The sequence below is a fragment of the Corvus brachyrhynchos genome, unplaced genomic scaffold (genome assembly GCF_000691975.1).
Source record: "Corvus brachyrhynchos isolate BGI_N302 unplaced genomic scaffold, ASM69197v1 scaffold5, whole genome shotgun sequence".
Lineage (NCBI taxonomy): Eukaryota > Metazoa > Chordata > Aves > Passeriformes > Corvidae > Corvus > Corvus brachyrhynchos.
In genome coordinates this window covers 6,851,115-6,874,021 of record NW_008238321.1, presented here as the reverse complement: position 1 = coordinate 6,874,021, position 22,907 = coordinate 6,851,115, and the positions used below count along the sequence as shown (strand labels likewise).

The window sequence follows — 22,907 nt, the reverse complement described above, 5'->3', positions numbered from 1 at the left end:
TTCCAGACCGGCTTCCGAGAGCTGGGAGCAGGTCTGGGATGTGCAGCACAGCCTTGTGCTGGTGCCATCAGTCGGCAGGAGGATCCCAAGCCTGGCCCAGAGCGTGTGCAGGGAGTGCTGGACTGGGAATAAACGAGGAGAGCTTGGGTTTGGCTTTGTCTGCCTTGGGAATTGGCTTTTCCCCAGGATGGAGGAGGAGAATCCCACCTTGGCCACCCTAGCTGAGAAAAGGCTGGTGGCTCTGGTTTTCAGGCTGAGCTGGTGCTGCCTGTGGGTGACATTGTGTCCCTGCTGTGTTCGCTTGCACAGGATGCCTTGGCCAGTGCCTGTCCCCAGTGTGACAGGACAGTGCATTTCTCCAGTGCCAACAGTCCCTTGCTCCAACCCTGGGGTATCCTGCAGCACTGGGATCATCCTGCACGGAGCTGGGAAACAGATTTATAACAGATAACAGGGCCTGGGAGAGGACATTGCTGCCAGAGTCTGTCCTTTTTTAATGTCAGCCCCCCTCACTGCCTGCTGGTGGGTGCCTTTTCCCAGGGAAAGTCTGTTTTTCCCAGCCTAGCTGGGGCTGTTAACAGTTTTCTTTGCTTTATCAGTATTGGCAGCAGTTCCCCTGTATCAGCCCAGGGCTTTTATCAGAGCAGAACGGGTGTAGGGAGGGGAGCAGGAGCTGCACCAGGCACTGGGATCTTGCTGCCCGTGGGGCTGAGCCTGGTCCAGCTTTTGGGAGGCAGGTGATGGCAGAGAGCAGGGGGAGGGGTCCCCACCTGCCAGAGGGTTTGGCCATGGATCACAGCCCCATGGTGCTGAAGGAATGTGCCATGAGTAGGGATGGCTCAGTGGGTGTTTAAGGATGGGCACATTTTCTCCTCCAGTAACCTGGGAATGGGCCAGTGCAGATGGTGTGGGCAGAGAGGCCGTGTGTCTTGGAGCTGGGACAGCCATGTTGGAGCTCAGTGGACTCAACAGGGCACAGAGATACTGTCCAGTGTCGCACCAGAGAATTAACATTCCTCAGCACCCTGCACAGCTTGCCTTGGCTGCTTTTTAAACTTGAGTTTACTTAGTCCCCATATCCCTCTCATTTTTCTCCTCTGAGCTCAGACTGTGCTGTTTGAGGTTGGGCAGATAAAATAACTCACTTCCATGCTGTGGGGTTGGCTTTTTCCCCCTGGTATAACACCATTTGTAACAATCCTTCTCAGTAACCCACTAACATGTCTGGGAACACTTGTCCCATGCCAACCCCACAGGCACCAGCTGAGCATCGTGCAGATCTGCTCTTCAGTTATTTTCAGCTCTTCCTCCCATTTTGTGTAAATCAGTGCGAGTGTCAGAGCTGTGGATGGAAAAGAATTATTTTAGGTACCCAGTGTTGCATCCTGAGTGCCACACCTGATGGCTTAGCTCCAGATAAAGCAGTTTGTCAAGGCTTCTTGCCCTGTTTCCTTATCGTGAGAAATATTATGTGATTTAAGTCCAGGAATTTTCCGTGTTGACCATTTATACCTGGTGCTGCCTCCATGCCCCATTGCAGACGTCTGAGCTCGCAGCCACTCAGAACCAGGAGTCAGGAAACAGGAGATAATCTCCACGATTTTGGCGGAGCGGCAGAGTGCGAGTTCCCTCTGCTGGCATGTGGCAGGATGGGGCTATGGCACCTACCAGCATGTCCCACTGGCCTGGGGGGCAGGGATTGAGGCCAGAGAGGTCGAGCCATCTCCAATCTCCCCTCTTAGACCCATCCCTAGGGCAGAAGGGCAGGGGCAGCTCTTTGGAAACCCCATGGATGAATCTCGAAGTGTTGCACACAAAATCACAGCTGAAAAGAGCTGCAGGAATGTCCTTAGACAGCAGTCCCCATGTCCCAGAGGATCTCTACAGCTGCAGGGATAAATCCCTGCACATCTCAGGATTTCTGTTTGACAAACTTGGCTTTTTGTGCACAGTTCCAGGGGTGCCTGTAAAACCACAGCATTCCCAGTTGACCCCATGTTCTTCTCACACTGGAAAGAGTTCACTGTGGTGTCAGCCAGTTCTGCTGTAGGAGTGTGGTATGGGGCTGAGGTGTATTTCTAGCAGCAATTAAAAGCAGAAGTGCCTGAAATTGCTTAAAAGACTTTTCTCGCTCAAATTCCTTCTCTGGAGTTTCTTGAGGTGTAAAGCTCTGCTCTGAATTCTGCTTCTCCCCATACAGAGGAGTGCCTGCTCTCCCAAATACAGGTTTTCCTTGTAAAACTATCCTCATCATTCTTGTGGACCTCTTGGGAAATTGCTCTTCCTTTTCCTGACACTCACTATCTTTCTTGATGCTAAATAATGAATGAATCCAATAAAAACAAAGCCCTTTCTTCCAATCAGAGAAAATTACTTTAATGACAGCTCGTGCTGGTCTTTTGAGCTTTCCTTCCCACTGCACACCCCCTCCACTAACAGCTGAGATCTGCAGCCCGGGTTTAGTGGCCTGGAAAAGATTAACAGCCTGCATGGCCGAGGAATTCCTTGGGATGAGCTTTTGTAGTTGAAAAGCACTAAATAGCACCGCAGCTTTTAAAAAGCATCTTCGTACCTGTCCCAGCCTTGTTTTGTCCACACAGAGCTGCTGTGCGGAGGGAGCAGCTCTATCCAACACGTGTGGAGGGGAGGAGAGCCCTTCCCTCCCCGTCCCTCCAGGATCTCTGGCAGTAACTTCTCTGAAATGTTGATCTAATGGGAAAAAAAAAAAGATTCTTTCCTGTAATCCAGATGATATTAACCCTTGGGGCTGTGATTTGGTTGCAGTGATTTATTTTTCTCCTCCCTTTTTCGATGACGAATGACTGGAATGATTTTGATTTTGTTTTGAATGTAGATGCAGATATATAATTTCCTCTTCTGTTCATTCATTTTCCAGCCTTGTTTTCTTCCAGGTCTTGTTGCTCTCCACCTTCTCCTGCTGTGTTGCTGTGTGACGTGTCCACCTTTACTTCGCCTGCTTCGCTACCATCTCATCTCAATCTCAAGCCGTAGAACAACCTGGTGGTGCAGCCCCTTTCATGAGAAATCAACCTGCTTTTGATTTTGTTTTTATGTTTTTTTGGTTGGGTTTTTGTTCTTTTTTTTTCTCTTGATTTGTTTTTCTTCAGACCTTCACCTAACAGGGCACAGATAATGTTAATTCATGGACCTTTTCCTCCCTCCTGAATGAGACTCAGAGAAGGCTGGGCCAGTATAAAAAGGGTTAAAAAAATGTGACTCCAAAAAATTCCCTATCTGTCAGTGAACACAGAACATGGATTTATGCTTCACAGCCTGGCTCATGTCGGGCATCTCATGTGCAGAACATCCCAGGGAAATTAAGAGCTCTGCATGAGCCCAGGATCTGCCCACTCCCAGTTTGCAAACTGGGAGGCAGCAGAGTCTGAACAGATGTCCCCTAAAAGCATCAAAAATCTTTAAATTTACATAGCAAAGTCTTCCCCACCGATTTTGTCCTTTCCTCTTTGGTTGTGTCCTGGCAGCCTGACTCTGAGCAGCAGTGGGGGGCCCCAGGGATGTGCTCAGACTGGTTGTCTCATTTATGGAATTTGGTGCAAATGTTGGTTGAAAACTGAACATGTCATGGTTTTTGAACCCTTAAGCTGCTGTTCCTCTTCGTGGGAAGTGTTAAAAATGTTTTTATTTTGGATAACCTGTTCCCCCTCATGTGGTTGCCATTGTGATTTTCATGCACATCAGAGGCTCACACAGAGCAGGCAGCCCCAAGTTTGGATGTGGCACACATGGGTCCAAATTTTGTGTCAAGAAACCACCTGGATAGAGCTTTTTTGGGGGAGGTTTGAAACGGAACTTTGAGCCTCACAGCTTGGAGCACAGCTGGCATGTGCTGGTGGCGGGTTATTGCTTTATATTCCCAGGTTGTGATTAAAGACATGAGACTGATACTTGCCCGAACCCCCAGGAATGCACACTTACACACCAGCAGGTTCTTTGGAAATGCCTCTCCTGTGGGTCAGCGAGCAGCTTTTCATGCTGAAGCAGCATTTCTAATTCCACCTGTTTGCTCATCCTTAGGAGAATTGGCTCCTGCTCCATCCACATTTCTTCATAGTTCTCTGTCCTCAGAGACATAAGTGCCATGGTGCAATGGGCCACCAAGGCAGTGTCTGAGAGCCCAGGTTGTGCCCCCTGATGTCCAGACTGGATTTTCAGCCCAATTAAGAGGAGAGGAAGGCCCCAGGTTCTTCAGGGAGTGCCCTGCCATGGCACAGGGTGCTCCTCATCTCCTCACACCCCTTCAGCTGGTGCATCCTGTGAGCCAGAACCGTGGTCTGGGGGCACCTATGGACACCCCTTGCTCCAGGCAGTCCTGTGGCTGTTCCCTGTGTGAGGCTGAGTTGTCAGAGGGTTCCTGTTGCGTGAACACACTGGGGGACCCAGAGCCACCCGTTACCTCTGCACCCCAGCTTGGTCTGATGTGTCAGTGCTCTGGGTGGCCATTGACAGCCCCAGTGCTAAAGGGTAGAGGCAAAGCTTAAGCCAAAGCTGCTCCATAATCCCTGCTTCCCAAGGAGTTGTAAAATTCACAAATAAAAAATGATTGCTGGTTTTGTGAGGGGTTTCTAGTTACTGAAGAAGATGCTACCTGCAGAGCTGAATAATGTGAGGTCTTTCCCCACTTTGTGGGTAAAATGATGTCAGATCGGGGTTTTTACCCTGGATTTGGCCATGCTGGAGCTCACAGAGAAACAGGGACCAAAAGCCAGGTGTGCATGAACTCTGGGTTGAGTAATTCTGCAGCCTTAAATTTGTGGGGTTGTACAGCTCCGCACAGTTCCTGCTCTTGTGTTTAAACCATCTCTGGTTTCCCTTTTGTCTGTTTTCCAGGAGATCCCAGGTAATTGAGAAATTTGAGGCACTAGATATTGAGAATGCAGAGCACATGGAAACGAACGTGTCGGGAGGCGCCGCCCTTTCCAGTGAGACGCGGCAGGGCAGGAGCGAGAAGAGGCTTTTCCCACGGAAACGGGTAAGATGCTCACCCAAGGTCTCCTGGAAGATGAAACCTGGAGTCCTGCAGCCCAGAATAGAGGGTTTAGCTCCAGGGTTTGTCCCTGGGTGTGAATCTGGAGTCGTAGGCAGCTCCTGCAGGAGCTGAGCTGTTGTGTGTGCTTTGTGCAGATTTTCCTGCTCTGCTCCTTTGGCCCAGGTGTAGATCAGAGTGGAAAATAAGGCTGTCTCTTCTCCTTTCTCCAAAATACAAAGGGAAGCTTCAGATCTGGCATGGCAGGATACATCAGGATAGGGTGAAGTTACAAAAGAAACAGGTTTGAGAGTCCCAGATATGCTTGGATATAATGGGAACAAATTAATGCCTGAAAGGACAAAAAAATGTATTGCCAAGGAAATGACACTTGTTCTGAGCCTGAGATGCCCCTTAAAGCAGATTTTTATGCCATGAGCCAAGAGAGCAGGACTCTGTCCTAGTTCCTGCACTGATCTGGGCTAATGCTGTTCACACAGGACTTCACTTGTGAAGGAGCAGCTGTGGGCTCCATCCTGGACGTGTCTGCATCACCTCTGTCTCCACACCGCCGGGCAAAGTCGCTGGACAGAAGGTCCACAGAGTCGTCTATGACGGTGAGCCACCAGGGCCATGTCCCCTGCCTTGGGGGAGGACGTGAGAGGCCCTTCCCAGCAGGTCCCATGGAAACTGGACTGTTGCTGCTTTCCTCACAGCCAGCACATAGGATATGAGATACACCCAGATCTGCAGCAGGTTCAGGAACCTGAATCAGTTGTGACCAGGTGCTTAGTTGGAGAAGGGCCACACTTTTTGCCTGCTGCAGGAGTTAAAACTCAGAGTCTTGCAAGGAGCACTTTTCCTTAAAGCACAGCAGCAGCTGGGGAAGCAGACCCCATTTTGCTGGTTATTTTCCCCTGGAATACCCCATTTCCTCGGTGCTTTGTGTGATGTGTCAGATACTCATGCTGTAGGTCATCCTAGAAGTGCTGGAGTCACCTCACCTGACCAGAGCTGCTCTTTGCCCCATGGTGTCCCCCAGCAGAGGCTGCAGCAGGGCATTTCCAACTCAGCAGGGAGTCGGTCCAGTTTCTGGACTGGGACCAGCCTCATGACTGAGGTATTTTCGTAGGATCACAGAATCCCAGAATGGTTTGGGATGGAAGGGACCTTAAAGATCATCTTGTTCCAACTCCCCTGCTAGGGGCAGGGACACTATCCACTAGACCAGGCTGAGCAAGCACATGTCCCAGTTTTCTAATGCCATTGCCTTGATGTTTATGCAGTTGGAAGTGGGTGTGAGTGGGATGAAGGTTGCAAGGAGGAGCTGAACCTTCCCTCCTGGGTTTTCCTCCCTTTGCATATTTCAAATGCTCACCAGACCTGGAGGCAAACAATACAGAACAAACACAAAGTGCTCTCCTCTCCCTCACCACCCTTCTGTAGGGACAAAATAAATACACTTGCTAATCTCTCAAATAGATTACAGAGCTACTGTAAATACAAGTTGCATTTTATGTGGATAGACAGCTTCTATTCAAGGACTTAACAGAAAAATGCAGTAGTTGGTGTTTCTGGAGCTTTTCCTGTAGACTTGTGCAGCCACAAGAGGGATTTTTAAATTCTTGGTGGGAATAAAAAGTGCAAGAAGTGCATATGAAGTGGCAATGCACATTATCTAGTGAAGGGAAGAAAGTCATGGAGATTTAGATTAGATATTAGGAAGAAATTCTTCCCTGTGAGGGTGCTGAGGCCCTGGCACAGGGTGCCCAGAGAAGCTGTGGCTGCCCCATTCCTGGAAGTGTCCAAGGCCAGGTTGGATGGGGTTTGGAGCAACCTGGGATAGTGGAAGGTGTTCTTGCCCATGGCAGGGGCTGGGACTGGATGATTTTACAGTTCCTTCCTACCCAAAACATTCTATAATTCAATGTTTTACTTTCCCCTGTGTTTTTTGTGGAGCAGGACTGGGTTCCCACCACCATGGGATCACTCAAGTGTGGGATGTGCTGCCCCACAGGTTTGACTGAATAGGCTTCCAGACCCAGTTTCCATTGCTGCCCTTGCTGTAGCCCATTTCAGATGCTGCAGCTGGATTTCACACACTGCTGTCCTTTCCTCCTCCACTCTGCAGCGCGTGGAGCAGCTGGAGGAGCTCAGCCTCGGGGGAGTGAAAGCATTTCCACCACATCCTTCCCTGCACACGGGCAGGGCTGGGAGGAAGGGCTGGCAGCAGTTATCCCACGCTGTCTTGCTTGCTTTTTTCAGGAATTCAACATCCCCATGCACCCACATTGGAGGAAAAAGCAGGTGTCGTTTGGGTGGTGAAGGGCTCAGATTCCCTGTATTTCCAGCCTTGGGAACTCAGCCTGTTTTGAACCCTGCAGCCTTGCATCAATAGCACATAGTTTTTCTTTCATAATATATAATAGAGGGTAAAACTGCCTGAAGTCTTGCTAATTCCTTGTTTATCCTTTCTCTGTAATGCTGGTGTAGCAGTAGGAAATTGCAGGAGAAATGGTAGGAAGGGAACAGCCTGAATAAACCGTGCAGCAGGTCTCTGCTCCTCCTGGGAGCAAACATTTAGCCACCACGCAGTGTAATGATTCAGTTTGGGCTAGATGACCTTTAAAGGTCCATTCCAGCCCAAACTGGTCTATGATTCTATGAATTTAACTGTTGATGGTCTCTTTTATTGCTCTGCTGGGTTTTATCAAGTCGCTGCTGTTGCCTTCTGGGTGCAGACACTTCTTTCTTCTCCTGATCCCTCTCTCCTTTCTCCCAGCCCGACCGGCTGAACTTCAAGAAGGGCTGGTTGACAAAAAAAAATGAGGATGGGCAGGTGAGTCAGGAGAAAGCTCTGCCCTTCGTGTCAGTGTTTGGTGCTGTGGTTAGTCCTGGTTTCTGGCAGCTCACTTCAACATCCTGGCTGTACTGGCTGCGCATGGAGTAGCTCTTGGTGCTGATGGAGCCCCAATGTCCTGGGTGGATCAGTATTGGGCTATCTTGAAGTGGGAGTTCCTGCTGCTCTGTCTGGGGGAGGTTTCAAAGGTGGATATCATATAATGGGTTTCTAGGGATCCAGGGCAGCTTGAATGGCAGCACGGGTTTCATGTTCCTGTTCCCTATTTATTAGTCTCATCTCCCTTGTGACCCAGCGACCTCTTTGGTGTCAGAAATGAGGCTCAGGTAAAGTCTCCTGAGTGCCAGGGAAATGGCAAGGCCAATAAATAAATAAATGGCACTGAGAGAAGCAGCTGGTGCCACTTTCCTGCTGCCAGTTGCCAAAGGGATGCAGGATGTTCTGCCCTATTGGAGCCTTAGGAGTGGGCACTGGTGCCGAGGCAGCATGGATGGCCCTGGCTGTTAGCAAACCACCCCTTCCCTGGATTTCCTTCCCTCCTGCTCAGCTGTCAAGGGCAACTGAGGGCAATTTGCCTGTGGCTGTGGGTGGCCCAGGCTCTACTGTGGGTACCCCTGGTCCAAGGACACATCCATAGACAGCCAAAGGGGAACTGGCAGCTGGAGCGAGTGCTGTATTGACTGAAAGCTGCCTTGGGTGAGCCTGTGCTGGAAGCATGCAGGAGGCAGATTTGTATAGAGCAAGGGCCAGGAATAGACTCCCAGCTCAATTTCTAGGTACTGCAGATAAAACATGAATGTTTTACTGCTTTTTTTTTTGTGCTAAAAAGGCTTTAAGTGCAATCCCTAAAAGCCTCATCTTGCAGTGGAGCTAATGGGGAGGCTGTGACTGCCCTGTGGCTCTCACAGTGTCGCTGTCACGTGCAGGGTCTGGTGCTCTGCACCGGGGAATTCGGGGTCCTGGTGGTGCAAACCATCACTGTCCCCTGCCTTGCTGCCTGTTTGGGTCTCCCCTTTCTCATGGAGGGGCCTTGATGAAGTCAGGTGTGGAGCTGGGAGGGACGGGCATTGAGCTGCCTCCCGCAGGGTGACTCTGCCGGGTGACCTGTGATGAGCAGCCATGAATACAGTGGTGGGGAAGGAGCAGGATTGTAACTGCTCCATCTTGGTTGTTTCCTAGTGGAAGAAGCACTGGTTTGTGCTGACTGACCAGAGCCTGAGATACTACCGGGATTCAGTGGCAGAGGAGGTAAGTGTCTTCTGTCAGTGTTCAACCCATTACAGGGCAGCTCCTGGTGCTCCCAAACAGACCCTGGGCAGGTCACTGCTTCCCTCAGGGCCCCCATTGCCAGATACCGAAGTCCTGGAGCCCCTTCAGGCCCTTTGTGCTTCTCAGGGACCTGCTGTGTCTCCCTGCGAGCCCACCATGCTTTGGGGCTGCAAAGCTTTGTGGCTTATTTTACCTCTTCCCTCTGCAGGCAGCTGACCTGGATGGAGAAATTGATTTATCCACGTGCTATGATGTCACTGAGTACCCAGTTCAGCGGAACTACGGCTTCCAGATCCACGTAAGGAAAACATGGGGAGGAGGATGAGTCCAGCTGGTGGGGATGCTTGTCCGTGACAAGGGGAACATCTCCCCAAACACCCAAGAGAGGCCGCTCAGCACCCCCCACAGTGCTCCAGAGAGCTCTGGCCTTGGGTTTGAGAGCCAGTTTTTTGGCTGTCAGAAAAGGAAGGAGGGGAAAGGGAAGGTTTTGTCACAGCCTTAGGGTCTCACCTGTGGCAGAATCAGTCTGATTGCTGAGAAATGCTAATTCCTACTGGGAGTGTGCTAGGGGACAGAGGGGCTGGGTTTGACCTCTGTGTGGCCAGCAAGCAGTACCCCAGCACTGGGGGCTTGGGGATAGGTGCAGGGTGGTCTTGGGGAGTTGGGAAGCTGCTGCTAGGTGCAGTCACCTGCTCTGAGCTGTTCCTTCTCTCTCTGTAGACAAAGGAAGGGGAGTTCACCCTCTCTGCCATGACGTCGGGCATTCGCCGCAACTGGATCCAGACCATCATGAAGCACGTTCGCCCCACCACTGCTCCCGATGTAACAAGGTAAGGGGGGACTGCAGCAGCCCCTGCAGTTGTGTGGTTTGCAGGAGTAACTCGTCCCTTATCCCTTTTCTTTCCTCTTTCTGAGCCTGTCTGTTCCTGGAAGCTGCAGTTCGTTCTCACGTCTCTCTGAGCTTAATTTGGATACACTTTGTGGGGACACTGAGTTACTCTTATGCGTGCAGATTTCAAAGAGGGTTGAAAATGTGGTTTTAATTTGTGCATAGGAATATGAAATACTGTTCCTATATCAAGGCTCCTCTGGATTCCCACCAGGTATTGTGAAAACACTTGGATTTAGTTGTGCTGGGTTCACCCTTTCCTCTGGCTACTGTTCAGCACGAGCTGCCCAGCCTCTCTATGGGTCACAGCAGCAGGAGCCCAGGGTTCAGTTTAGAAGCTGTTTGGCTCTGATCTGTTTTAAACTTCAGCCAGCAAATCGTCTTCCCTCCTCTTTTGATCTTCCAGAAAGCTGCTGCTGGTCTCTCCTTGTGCATCAGTGCCAGAGGAAGGGAACCCCCTGCGTCACAGAGTACTTTCTGTAGGCGCTTTTGGCTGTGGGTACAGGGTGTTTGGCCTCCTCACAGCTGTCTGTGCTGGCCACACTTGTACAGGCCACCTCTTACAGGCTGTGTGGACACGGCCTCACCACTAACCCCATCTCCTGTCCTTACTGTAGCTGCAGCCAGCAGGTTTTTGCCAGGTTTGTCCCTGTGTTGATGGAATGGCTCTTCTCACCCAGTGCCGTTGACCTGGAGGTGCTCCAGCCTCTCCTTCCCTATCCTGCTTAGCCCTCAGCCACTTGTTTCCCAGCCCTGCCCGAGCTCTGCTGGATCTCGCGGGGGTCTCGGGGAAGTCGCCTCTCTCCTCACTCCTGTGTATGTTTGATTTCCATGCAATCCCAGGAAAAACTTCTCTTTGAAACTATCCGTGCTGAAGCCCAGGTTGGAAAACTGTGTTCTCTCCTGTATTAACGTTCTGTGGTTTGTATATCTCGTGATTCACTGCATGCTCCTCCTTTTCTGCACCTCAGATGGGAAGTCCTGCAGTTTCCATTTATTTTTCTTTCTTTTCTTCCCCCCTTTCCTTTTTTTTTTTTCCTTTAAATAAAAGCCAGAGAGAAGGAAAGAAGCAACCTGGTCTTGACCCTTGATTTCCCCACACTGGTATCTTCCGATGTGACTAGATATGAAGATGAAGACCAAGGAAATTTGAGGGGACCTCTCTGCCTTTAAAGAGCCAGATGTATTTATGGTTGCTCACAGGTTACTGCAGCACGATAGCCCTGTGCTCACTGTCTGCACCTGCTCCAAGCCCACACAAAGTGGTTTCACTTGGCTTTCCCTCTGCGAGGGTCCAGGCGCAGGTCCCGGTTGGGCAGTCACTTGTTACGCTGCACAAACAGACCATGAATCAATCCTAAGCTGGGGAAAGGGAATGATGTGTGTGCTTCTGTTGTTTCCCACCGAGCTGGTGTCGGCCGGGGTCGAGGCTGGTGTGGGTTAGTCACGTTGCTGAGGAGTCCTGTGCTGTGTGTGGAGCAGGGCTGTGTTCACTGGTGCCTGCCTGGCAGCCCTTTGCAGCAGCGTGGGGTATCCCAGCCCATCCCACCTGGCTTTGGGATGTCCTTACATTCTGCACCCAGGGAGCAGCTGGTGAAGGGGGCTGCTGGAAGGCCAAAGGACAGACTGCCCAAGGCTCAGCATGGAGGGGTGCCAAGCATTGGCACAATGTGGCCAGGGGGCAGGCAGGACGTTGTGCTCGGTGTGCTGGGATGGCAGCAGTGCTCACCCATCCCCAGGGATGGTCCCACCCCGCACACTCCTGCAGCCCTGGCCATGTCTCATGAGCCTGCTGCTGTGGCTCCACCCAGCCAAACACACCTTGTCTTGGTTTCTTGAGCCCTAGTGATGGTTTACATTGCTGCATGTGTCAGCAGCTGGCATGGGGAGCAGATGCTGCACTGCTCCCTGCCCTCAGCAGTGCCCTGCAATCTGCAGAGGCACTAATTGTAGGCTGCTAATGATGATGGGGCAAATAGAAAATACCCCCATGAATGAAGTTGCTGCTTCAGAACTGGATCCATGTTCAGCTCACAGCCCTTATGAGGCTGGGTTCTCCAGTGCTCCCCAGTTCCCTGCAACCTTTGTGCGCTTCTTGCCCACAGTGTGCTCAGCTCGCAGCTTGCACCGCTCCCACACCCATCCCTATTAGAAAAAACCCTTTTTATTTTGACCTATAAATATCATTGGGAGGCAAAGACCCCCCCACCCCCCCTTTCCTGTGTGATATGAATTAATTTCTCTGTGGTGGAGGAGATGTGAAATGTTTGAGCAGAGTTAATAGCCATGGGGCACTTGCAGGAGATGAAACGAGAGACTTTGGGTCAACGTTCTGAGTGTCTTCACTTCATTCCCAGCAGCCGTCCCTCCGCTCCCTGACACACATCCTGTGCCCTTTGGAAAGCAGCAGAGGAGAAATGAGCTCGTGAGAGATGTCACCTCTAGAAATGCCAAGATTCTTCCACGTGGGATTTAGAGCAGCATAATTTTTGTGTCCCAACACCATCTGGGGGGCCCCAGGACCCCCATTTTTTTCCTAACACTCTTCTCCATTTTAAGACTCAATCTCATCCTCTCTTTACTTTAAAATGCAGCTGTAATCACTAACTGACTCCAGATTGAGAGCCTGGCTTTGGAATTGTGCAGTATCATGGGTGAGGAGCAGTGACATTTCATCGTCGTGCTTTCTGGGTTTATTTTATTAGCTGCAAGTGACAGCACTGAAGAAGGAATTATCTTTGAGCTGGTTTTAGCCTGTAACTGCCAGAGTCTCTCGAAACCCAGCTCTACTGAGCCTGTGGTTTTCTGGTGGATGACAGTGCATCGGAAGATACTAGCCCACGCAGAGCCATCTCTTCTGCTCCATCCTTTTTTTGGGCGTATGCACATCCATGAGGTTCTTGGCTGGGGGCTGGGGTGTGTTTCTGAGGTGGGAGAAGCCGTGATGCTGCTGTTGCTGCTGGTGCTGCTGCTGCTCCTCCCAGTCACAGTGGTCCCCATGCATGTGGTCCCATGGGTCAGAGCCTGCAGTGAAGGGCCCAGTGAGCTGCTTTCCAGCTCTTCCAGGAAGCTTGTTGAGTCCCTGCTGGAGGCTGGGGATGCTATGGTTGTACTGGAAGCAGGGAGAGCCAGGAGTCAGCCTGAGCAGCAGGACTGTGCCTCGGGAGGCAGCTCGGGAGCTTTGGGTAGGAAAGAGGGTTCAGCAAGTGCCCGCCACTCCCTTGGGACAGGCTTCCTCCACAGACTTAGCATACTGCTGTTTTCTGGTTTAATTTTGATCTGCATGTTGCAGGGCTGGCATGTCTGTATTTAATAAGCTAATATTGCATTATGGATTATCTGTAGGTTGGAAATGGTATTGCCTTCCCTGCTTGATGAATATGTCTCCCCCCTCAACCTACCACCCTCTAACTCAGCACTAAAAATCATTCCTTGCTTGAGAAATTGGCGTTTTCAGTGATTTCCATGATGTGTTGAATTACTCACTCCCCTTGCTGCACTGACCTGCCCAAACTGGGGACTGCGCAGTGCCAGGGGGGGTGCCCGTGCTGCCTGTGGGGCTGGGTGCCCCGGGGGCGTCTGTGCCTTCAGTGCAGATAGTGGCACGGAGAAGTTTTCGACCCATTAATACTTTCCCAAGCTGAAGGGAAACCTTCCCCTTGTTGCCCAAGACTCTTAGAGCTGCTTTGTGCTTCTCCACCCCACAGCTCCAAAGCCAGCCAGGCTTTGGTGGGATTGGTGGCATCCTTCCGACAAGCACGTGACTATGGCCGTGCCAGCCAGGGTGTGCATGGAGCCCCACAGCCAGGGGGCTGGAGGAGCTGTTGGAACCTCTCACAGCACAGTTTGGGGTTGCTGCTTCAGCCGCAGGTTGCTGCTTGGTCATGGTGACTGGCCCCAGTGTGGCAGCCAAGGAGGAACGAGGTTGGGATCAGCCGCTCTCCAGGTGCCAGAGTGTCCCAGGAGCAGCCGGGGCCGCTTGCACCAAGGCTTTGCACACCAGCACAACCTGGGGAAGGGCAGCAGCAGCTCCTGTGCCCGAGAGGCAAGGGGAGACGGAGGGATGGGGGCACCCACGTGGCATTGGCTTGGGCTTCCAGCAGCCCTTTTCCACCTGGCTCTTCGAGGCATGCATGGGAGCGCCCAGCCATATCCAGCACCCACTGACACTTCCCTTCACCCTCTCTCTGTCCTCGCAGCTCACTGCCGGAAGAGAAAAGCAAAACAAGCTCTTCCTTCGAGACTGGTCCAAAGCCGAGCGAGAAGCCGGATGCGGAACAAGCCGAGCTGGACACAGAGCAGAAGCGGAGCCGTGCCCGGGAACGCCGACGAGAGGGACGGTCCAAGACCTTTGACTGGGCTGAATTTCGCCCCATCCAGCAGGCCCTGGTGCAGGAGCGTGCAAACGCTTCAGACTCCTCCAGTAGTGGCTCGGCCGCCTTCCCCAGGGACAGCGGAGCCGCCGACGCCGACCCGGGAGAGCTGGAGCGGGAGCGGGCCCGGCGGCGGGAGGAGCGGCGCAAGCGCTTCGAGATGATCGATGCCGTGGATGGGGCAGGGTCGGAAGAGGCACTGAGGATGGAGGTGGACCGGATCCTGCCTGTCCCTGCAGACATCAAATCGCAGAACGTCCACGTGGAGATTGAGCAGCGCTGGCACCAGGTGGAGACCACCCCGCTGCGGGAGGAGAAGCAGATCCCCATCACACCCCTGCACCTCGCCCACGCCGAGGACCGGGAAGAGGGGCTGACGAAGCAGCACCTGACCACACTGCTGGAGAAGGAGGTAAAGGGGTGTGTAGGGTACAGGCTGCCTGCCAGAAAGGCTTTCAGGCCACTGGGGTGACTGTAGGAAGCCTGAAATAGGCTTAAAAATAGCTATATTTATTCCTCCTTCATAATAGCGACTAGTAGGGATGCTGTAGGCTCCTTGAGGAGCTGGCAGGGCACAGATCTGCTGAACATTCCTGTTTGGCCCTGCCAACAGCTTTCATGTTTCCCACAGCTACAGAAAGGGCTGTTCTTATGGCCTGGTACTTCCTTACCTCTCCCAGCCAGTGCAGCCTGATTTATGTTGGTTGTAGCCAGCCTGTCTCTGATGAAATGGGTACAATCGAGGTGTATCAACCAGACTACAAATTCAAGCTCCTAATCCTCTGTGCCTCTGCAGCTGTAGAGATTTGTGTCTGCAGTTATAAACTGCCTTGAGTTGCAGCACACACCACAAAGGTTCCCTTTTTGTGGAGCCTACCTCAAATAGTCTTAAGATATTTGGAAAAGAATGGAGGAGACTCAGCTTACTTGGAAGAGTTCCGTGCCTGGGATAACAAAGGTTGTTGCTAGCTGGGATTAAGGTGAATTAGTGGGAATGAAAGGGGTAACCTTTTCTCATGGAGTAACCAGGAATATCACCAAGCTGAACTGGGCTGGGATTTGCCAGGGTCGTGCCTGGCACGAGCTGGTGCCATTCATCCTTTGCCACAGTGAGCTTTACGAATTACACTATTGCATAAATAAGTTCTTTCAGAGGGGAGGGATTTTCCTGGCAAAATGAAATCCAGGTCCCAGAGCAGAGCAGAGCAGTGGTGCCATCAAAAGCTCCGTTCATTCTGCTCTGTGCCCTCTCCAAGCCACTTGTTCCTCATGGCTGACCCCCTTCCCACTCCCTGGACGCTGTCTCTGTTCGTGTCTCTCCAGCTGGAGCAGAAGCAGAAGGAGGCCCTGGAGCTCCTGGAGCAGAACCGGCACCTGCAGGATCAGCTGAAAGTGGCTCTGGGCCGGGAGCAGAGCGCCCGGGAGGGCTACGTGTTGCAGGTAGGAGAGCAGGGAGGAGAGGGAGCTCCATCTTCCCTGTGCTCGGGGGGGTCCCTGGTGGGCTTCTGTCTGCGGTGTTCATGGGGACATCCTGGGTGACCACCACTGAGCTCCCAGAGATTTGACCTTCTTGCAGACATGGCTAATTCTGTAGCATTAGATGACCAGAGTCATCTGCTTACGGAACCCTCTGATCCGGGATGGAATAGAAGGTATTCTATTAGCATTCCCAAGGGAAAACAAAACAGAGCCAGACAGATGGGACCTCAGCAAAGTCCACCTCTGATCCATCCCATACTGTGTTTGCCTTTGCAACAGCTGTTTCCCCCTTTCTGTGCCCGAGATGCTCCCCATAGACAGTGGGGTGCACACAAGGCTTTCCAAGCATCCTATAGCCCACCAGTTGCTCCTGGCTGGGGATTTTGTGTGCCCGTTACATGGGCAAACACAGGACACTCAGATGTATTTCCCAGGCACGTTTCCCTCCAGCCAGAGTGGGATTTGCACTGGGATGACCTGTTAACTTGGATCACTTTGGTGGTTTCTGCTGTCACAAGATGCCATTCCTAGCAAAGCCTAGAAATGAGTTTTGGAGGATCTAGCAGAAGAGACAGGATGGTCTTGGGGAAACCTTTCCTCCCCTCCTCCAAACAAAGTGAGTTTTTCCCAGTCCTTCCTCTGGGAATGTCCATGCCTGGAGAAAGTCGTGGCACTGGCAGGGCAGCTTCTGGCTACTCTCATGGGTCCATAGTCTTGTTCTGTGCAGGGGCAGCTTTTTGATCTGCTCAAATTTACTTGACCAGGCCAGCTGTGGATCAAGGTGGCCGTGCATGGCATGCTGCGCTCCTGTGGCAGCAAACCCAGTGTCAATGCCAAGCCTTGCATCCTTATTTCTCACAGGAAGATTTTCCCTGAAGAAGTTGCAAAGGCAGTGGAGCCAGCCCAGGGAAGGGGACATCTTGCCTTCCTTGCCCATGATCTCCCAGGAGGAGTAATTAATTCATTTCTGGAGTCTCCGAGCTGACAGTGCCTGCTTGGAGGAGTTTCATTTTCACTTGGCAGTGCTGGAAGAGTAACTTAACTCCCACTTCCCTGGGGCAGAGGCATCCGACCTCCCTTTGCCTGGAGCCTGGAAAAATCAGGGAATGGGGATAAAAACTGGATGCTGAATCCACCATCAGATTGAAGTTGGCCACAGTGCCTCAATATGTGGAGGGGTGGCAGGAGGGGAAGCCTGCAGAGAGGCTGAGCTGCAGTGAGCAGTGACCCAAACTTGGACCTCGAAGTTGGAGAGAGTTTTTGGAAAGGTTGGAGGCTTTTGCCTGCTCCAGTCTGATTGTTCTGGGGATTTCCCTTGTGTTTCCTGAGAGCCAGAGGGATTAAAGTTCTATTGTAGAAGGGAGTAACCCCACCAAACCCTGCTGGGGTGGAGGGAGTGGAGCCGCTGGGGAAATTCTGCAGCCCCAGACTGCAGACAAACATCACAGCATTTTTTTCGACAAATCCTCTGAATTCCATGTGCCCCCCCACCTCCATCATGCCTAATTTTGGGGAGGTTCCTGCACTGTCTATGGGAAGAGCTGATGGAGAAGCCTGACTGCCGCCAAGCCCATCCCTCCTGAGCTGCCTGGGAAGCACCAACCCCTCCTTGGCAGCCTGACCAGCCCTGCACGGACACCCAGGCACTGCCTGTTCCGTGAGGCAGCGCTGAGCCACCCCTCCGATGCATGTGCCATGCACCGAAGCCTCTCTGGCCTCGTGTAACCCCTCTCTTGCTCTGAGCTTCCTCGGGATGGGGCATCCTAACCTTGATCCCTACTGGGAGAAAAATCCAGGAGCTCCTGCTCCTGGCCAATGGGCTGGAGACATCCCCCAGCTCCAGCCACTGTGGGTGGGAGGGGGCACATACTAACCTGTCCCGGGCGGATGTTCTTGCATGTTTTTGGTGTAAAGCATGAAATTTAACTTAACATAACTGAGTGTCACATCTGTGGGCTTTCCTTAATCAGCAACCAGAGTACAGCAAGGCAGGCCAAATTCCTAGGCTTAACACTGTGCTTCTCTCCCCTCTTCCTGTCTGTGTATTTTTTGTTTTTGAAGATACATAATTTCTGTCGCCTTTTGCATGACGCTTTCTGTGAGTTTTCTCTTTGCATGCTCCATTGCTTTGGTTTGAATCTCAAAAAGGTTGGTTTCCTTCATTTTTACATTCTCATCACACCTTTTCCCTCCCTCCACTTGTCGGGCTTTTTATTTTTTCTTTTGTTGGTTTATTTTATTTTGCAGGTAGAGAAATTAGATCCTCCCTAGCCCTAAGCTTTAGCATAACAGCGTCTCTCTAATGCGATGAGCAGCCACTCAGTCCTGTTTGGCAGGCACAGAAATGACATCGCCACCACGGCTGGCCCGTCGCCCTGCGTTTGGGTGGGATATGATGTCATTTGCTGTCACCTTGCTTTCTGTTGTTGCTTTTGGTCGGTAGGACTGTGTTACCTGAACTGTGCACTTTTTGTTTCACAACCAAACAAACAAACTCGCTAAAAGAAAACCAGTTCCTTCCTCCTCCACCTTGTTCCATCTCCTCCTCCTCCTCATCCTTCGCATATTTATCTTGTCTGTCTGTCTCCGTTTTACTGCTGGTGTTTCTTTTTCATTGTTTTTTTTTGGTTCTGTTTGAGTTTGGGTTTATTTTTTTTTCCATTTAGCCTGTTACTGTACAGCTGTTTTGATGTTGTGGTCAGTGTTTTCTGTTACTGGAAAGCAGTTGTCGCTCATTTAAAAAAAAAAAAAAGTTGGTTAAACAAACCAAATTGTGCCAAGAACAAATCATCCCAATTGGAGCAGTGGGTAGCAGCCAAGTCGCTGCGAGGAGCTTTTCTGTGGCCTGCCTGGCCAGAGGTGTGACACTCAGAAGGGAGAGCCAAGAGTGTTACTAATCTAGTATTTAATCAATTTTTTTAAGACCGAGGTGGCCGCCTCGCCATCAGGTGCCTGGCAGAGGCTCCACAAAGTCAACCAAGACCTCCAAAGCGAGCTGGAAGCCCAATGCCAGCGTCAAGAGGTGATCAATCAGCAGATTCAGTCGCTGAAGCGCAGCTACGCCGAGGCCAAGGACGTGATCCGGCACCATGAGGCCGAGATTCAGAGCCTGCAGGCGAGGCTCAGTAATGCGGCAGCCGAGCTTGCCATCAAGGAGCAGACCCTGGCCAAGCTCAAGAGCGACCTGAGGAGTGAGAAGGAGAAAGCCAAAGAGCAGCTGGAGGAGTGGCAGCAGGGCGGGGCCGCGCTCAGCTCCCAGCTGAAGGCCAGCGAGCAGAAGCTGAAGAGTGCGGAGGCTCTGCTGCTGGAGAAGACCCAGGAGCTGCGGGACCTGGAGAAGCAGCAGGCTCTGCAGCGGGACCACCAGAAGGAAGTGCAGCGGCTCCAGGACAGGATCGCAGACCTCAGCGGGCAGCTGAATGCCAGCGAGCAGGCGCGGGTCCTCATGGAGGAGAAGCTGCAGAAGAACTACGAGGCTTTGCTGGAGAGCTGTGAGAGGGAAAAGCAGGTTTTGATACGGAGCCTGAAGGAGGTGGAGGACAAGGCCAATGAGTATGAGAACCAGCTGCAGAACAGCGAGCAGCAAATGGAGATTCTGCAGAAGGAGAAGCTGAGTGCCAAGTTTGAAGGCAGCGAGCTCGTCCACCAGCTGGAGGAGCAGCTGGCCATGAAGGAGGCCAGCATCCAGAAGCTCGCTGAGCACATTAGGGAGCTCGAAAGAGAGAGGGATCAGATCAAGTGCCGGTTCCATGAGCTCATGAATCAGGTGGCCGAGTCAGATAATGAAGTTGCAAAGCTACAAGCAAAGTTGAAAATGGAAGAGACCAACTACCACAATCTGGAGCAGTCGTTTGAGGAGGTGTCGGATCAGTTCCGGGGGGTGCAGGAGGTGCTGAAAGAGAAAGAAGAAGAGCTGAGACACGTTAAGGAAATGCACTTGAGAATTGTGGAGAAGAAAGATCAAGATCTCAGTGAGGCTTTGGTTAAAATGGTTGCTTTAGATAGCAGTTTAGAGGAGACTAAAGTAAAGCTAAAGGCCAAGGAGGAGGCTTTAAAGAAATTAGCTAGTGTGGGCACAGGTCCATGTGCTGAGGAGGCAGAAGACCTTGGCCCCAGTCTTGAGGCTGACGAAAGTCAACCATCCCAACTGGGGCAGGCTCTGCAAACTCAGGATGTCCTCCCAGCTCTGACTTATGCACTGAAGGAGGAGGACGATGAGGTTCTTGAGACCACCCGGAAGCAAGTGGAGGAATTTGGCTCCCCATCTAAAGTTGTAGAGCTCCAGGACCAAGAGTTAGTTCAGAAAGCCTTAGCAAAGCCTGATGTAGGAATCATGGGGGCCAAGAGGCAAAGGATCCGTTTCTCGAGCATCCAGTGTCAAAAATACATCCATCCAGACGGATCAGAGAAAAACTGGACAAGCAGTACCTCTTCAGACACAAGCCAGGACAGATCTCTGTCTGAAGAAAGCATGTCCTCAGAGCCAGCTCTGGGTTACCCCTCATCGGGGACGAGCGATTCTGAGACTTACCTCTCCATCATCCATTCCCTGGAAACCAAACTGTACATCACAGAGGAAAAGCTCAAAGATGTGACGATGAAGCTTGAAAGCCAGCACGGCCATAACCAGGAGACGCTCATTGCCCTTCATCATCAGTGGGCCAGCACGGAGTCCCAGCTGCGGGAACAGCTTCAGACCAGCCTGTCCCAAGTCAATGCTTTGATCTCGCAGCTGGAGAGCGAGAGGCAGGAAAAGTTCAAGCTCGTAGAAAGTCACGTCAGCGAGCTGGGTGGTTTCCAGATGAAAAACGATCAAGCGCTGACTTGCTTGGAGAAGTGCAGGGAGCAGCTAAGATCCTTGCCCAGATCAGACAAGGAAAAAGAGGGTGATTTGTTCCTTGTTACTCTGTCCAGCATGGAAACAACCTTATCAAACGCAATCCAAGCCTTGAGCGGGGCGCCAGTCCCATCGGAGTATCAGCAGAGTGAAAGCCTCACCACGGAAAGCCCCGCTCCAGAAGGAGGGGATTTGGGAGAAGAGGAGTACATCTCAAAGGAGCAGCGAGTGGATGTGTTTGACGCCAGCCAGCTGAGGTGGCTTTCTGAGAAGGTGGCATTTGAGGCCTCTCTCATCAACCAAATAGCAGAGTCTTTGAAAAATGCAAGCTCTGAGATAGCCCAGCTTCTGAGAGAGATCCAGGGAACGGCCAAGGTGGTTTTGTTGGAGCCAACAAGTGTTTCTCACACAGCCAATGATTTGGCCAGCGTCCTATCTAAAAAGCTGCTGCTGGAAGGGGAGTTCTGGAGCCAGGTGGAGGAGCTGAGAGCACACTTGAACACTAGAGAAGGAGAAGCTGAGGGTAAAACAGAAACAAGTTTGGGCTTTTCCCCATGTTTTCTCAGTGCTGTAGCAGATGCTACATTGATCAAGGCAGAACTTGGGTTTGTTGCAGAGAAAATGAGAGAATCTTTTCATCAGAGGTTAAAAACAATTGAAGAAGAGCTCCATAATACCAAAACAGCTCTCCAGCAGCACAAATGCATGTTGGAGGAGATCATCAAAGCGTACAGGACTCCTGAGTTTGACAGCGTTATGCACCAGATTTCTGAAGCACTTGAAATACAAAAAGATGCTTCAGAAAGAACCCAGATCTCCTGGGATGGGAGCCGTCTCCAAATGGCGCCATGCCAGGAATTAGCCAAGGTGGAGGAGACTGGCAGCGCACCAGACCATAGTAGTGAAGCTCTTGTTTCCATTCAGGAAGATCTTGCCCAGCAACTAAAGGACAAATCCAGTGTTCTGAAGGAGATATCTGTTGCCTTACTCTCTCTGCCTCCTGAGGAGGCCATGAGAGACTGTCAGAAGCTCCTGAAGATATCCCAGAGTCTTTCCTACCATTCGTGCATGGGAGACCTGGAGCGGTATTCGTCTTTGTTAGTCGACGATGCCATTGTTCAGGCTCAGGTTTGTTACGCCGCTTGCAAAGTCCAGCTGGAGCACGAGAGGGAGATGAAGTCCTACAAGGAATCCTTGCAGAGCATGGATGCGCTGTGCCAGGAGCGCGTGAAGACGGTGTCTCTCCTGCGGGACGAGTACGAGGAGCTGCTCAGGAAGCAGCAGGGCGAGTACAGCGAGGTGATCGCCGTGCTGGAGAGGGAGAACGCCGACCTCAAGGCAAAAGTGTCCCAGCTGGACAACCAGCGGAGGCTCTTGGAGGAGGAAGGGCATAAACACAGCAAGAGCCTGAGTGAGCTGCAGGGGCGGTACGAGGAGGAGATCCGGAATGTGATCGAGCAGCTCAACAGGACAGAGGACACCCTGAAGGCTGAGAGGACAGAGGGGCTCAACCAGCTGGATGCCATTGTCCGCGACAAGCAGAACATGGAGCGGTATCACCTGGAGCAGATGCAAACGCTGGAGGAAAAGTTCCAGGCCAAGATCAAGGAGCTGCAGGTCATCCACAGCGAGGAGCTGCAGGCGCTGCAGGAGCACTACAGCCAGAACCTGCAGCGCCTGCAAGAGACCCTCGACGAGTACCAGAGGCAGCACCCGGAGGTGTCACCCACGGTGGCCCTGGGCACTGGGGACACCTGGGCGGCCGGCGAGGTGGGTGGCACCGGGCAGGACCCCGGCAGTGACCCGGACTCCATGCACGGCCTGAGGGAACGCATCCAGGAGCTGGAGGCCCAGATGAACGTCATGAGGGATGAGCTGGAGAACAAACATCTGGAGGGGAGCGCTTCCACTTTGAGGGAAAAATACCAGAAAGACTTTGAAAACCTAAAGGTCTTGATATGTTTAACACTTCCTGCTTTCTGCTGCTGAGTGTGTGGGAGGGCGTGTGTAGTCCCGGAGTTCGCTTGCCGAACCAAGGGACATACTCTAGAAGAGCCAGCGTGCCAAAACAAGTCCCAAAGTATTAGCCAGGCCTCTGTAAAGCATGGTGTTCCTTTTTCTCCATGCTGGGGTATTCTAAATGCATTGCTGAGGGCTTGGGAGGGTGGATTTCTGAACGAGGTATTTGTGTGGAG

At 51.9% G+C, this 22,907-nt stretch overlaps 1 protein-coding gene across 14 annotated transcripts in view; it reads left to right on the top strand.

The window, feature by feature from the left end:
- The window catches only part of MPRIP (myosin phosphatase Rho interacting protein), a 78,256-nt gene that overhangs the window by 39,443 nt on the left and 15,906 nt on the right, over positions 1–22,907 (top strand). For 7 of the 14 annotated variants that reach the window (XM_017734071.1, XM_017734066.1, XM_017734070.1 and 4 more), the window contains 10 exons: positions 4,870–5,011; positions 5,506–5,622; positions 7,788–7,844; positions 9,045–9,113; positions 9,343–9,432; positions 9,855–9,964; positions 10,867–10,905; positions 14,223–14,808; positions 15,720–15,836; positions 18,799–22,662. In XM_017734071.1, the coding sequence (XP_017589560.1) occupies positions 4,870–5,011; positions 5,506–5,622; positions 7,788–7,844; positions 9,045–9,113; positions 9,343–9,432; positions 9,855–9,964; positions 10,867–10,905; positions 14,223–14,808; positions 15,720–15,836; positions 18,799–22,662 (5,191 nt within the window). The remainder of the gene's footprint in view (positions 1–4,869; positions 5,012–5,505; positions 5,623–7,787; positions 7,845–9,044; positions 9,114–9,342; positions 9,433–9,854; positions 9,965–10,866; positions 10,906–14,222; positions 14,809–15,719; positions 15,837–18,798; positions 22,663–22,907) is intronic. The other 7 variants (XM_017734076.1, XM_017734073.1, XM_017734074.1 and 4 more) reach the window with 3 other exon arrangements.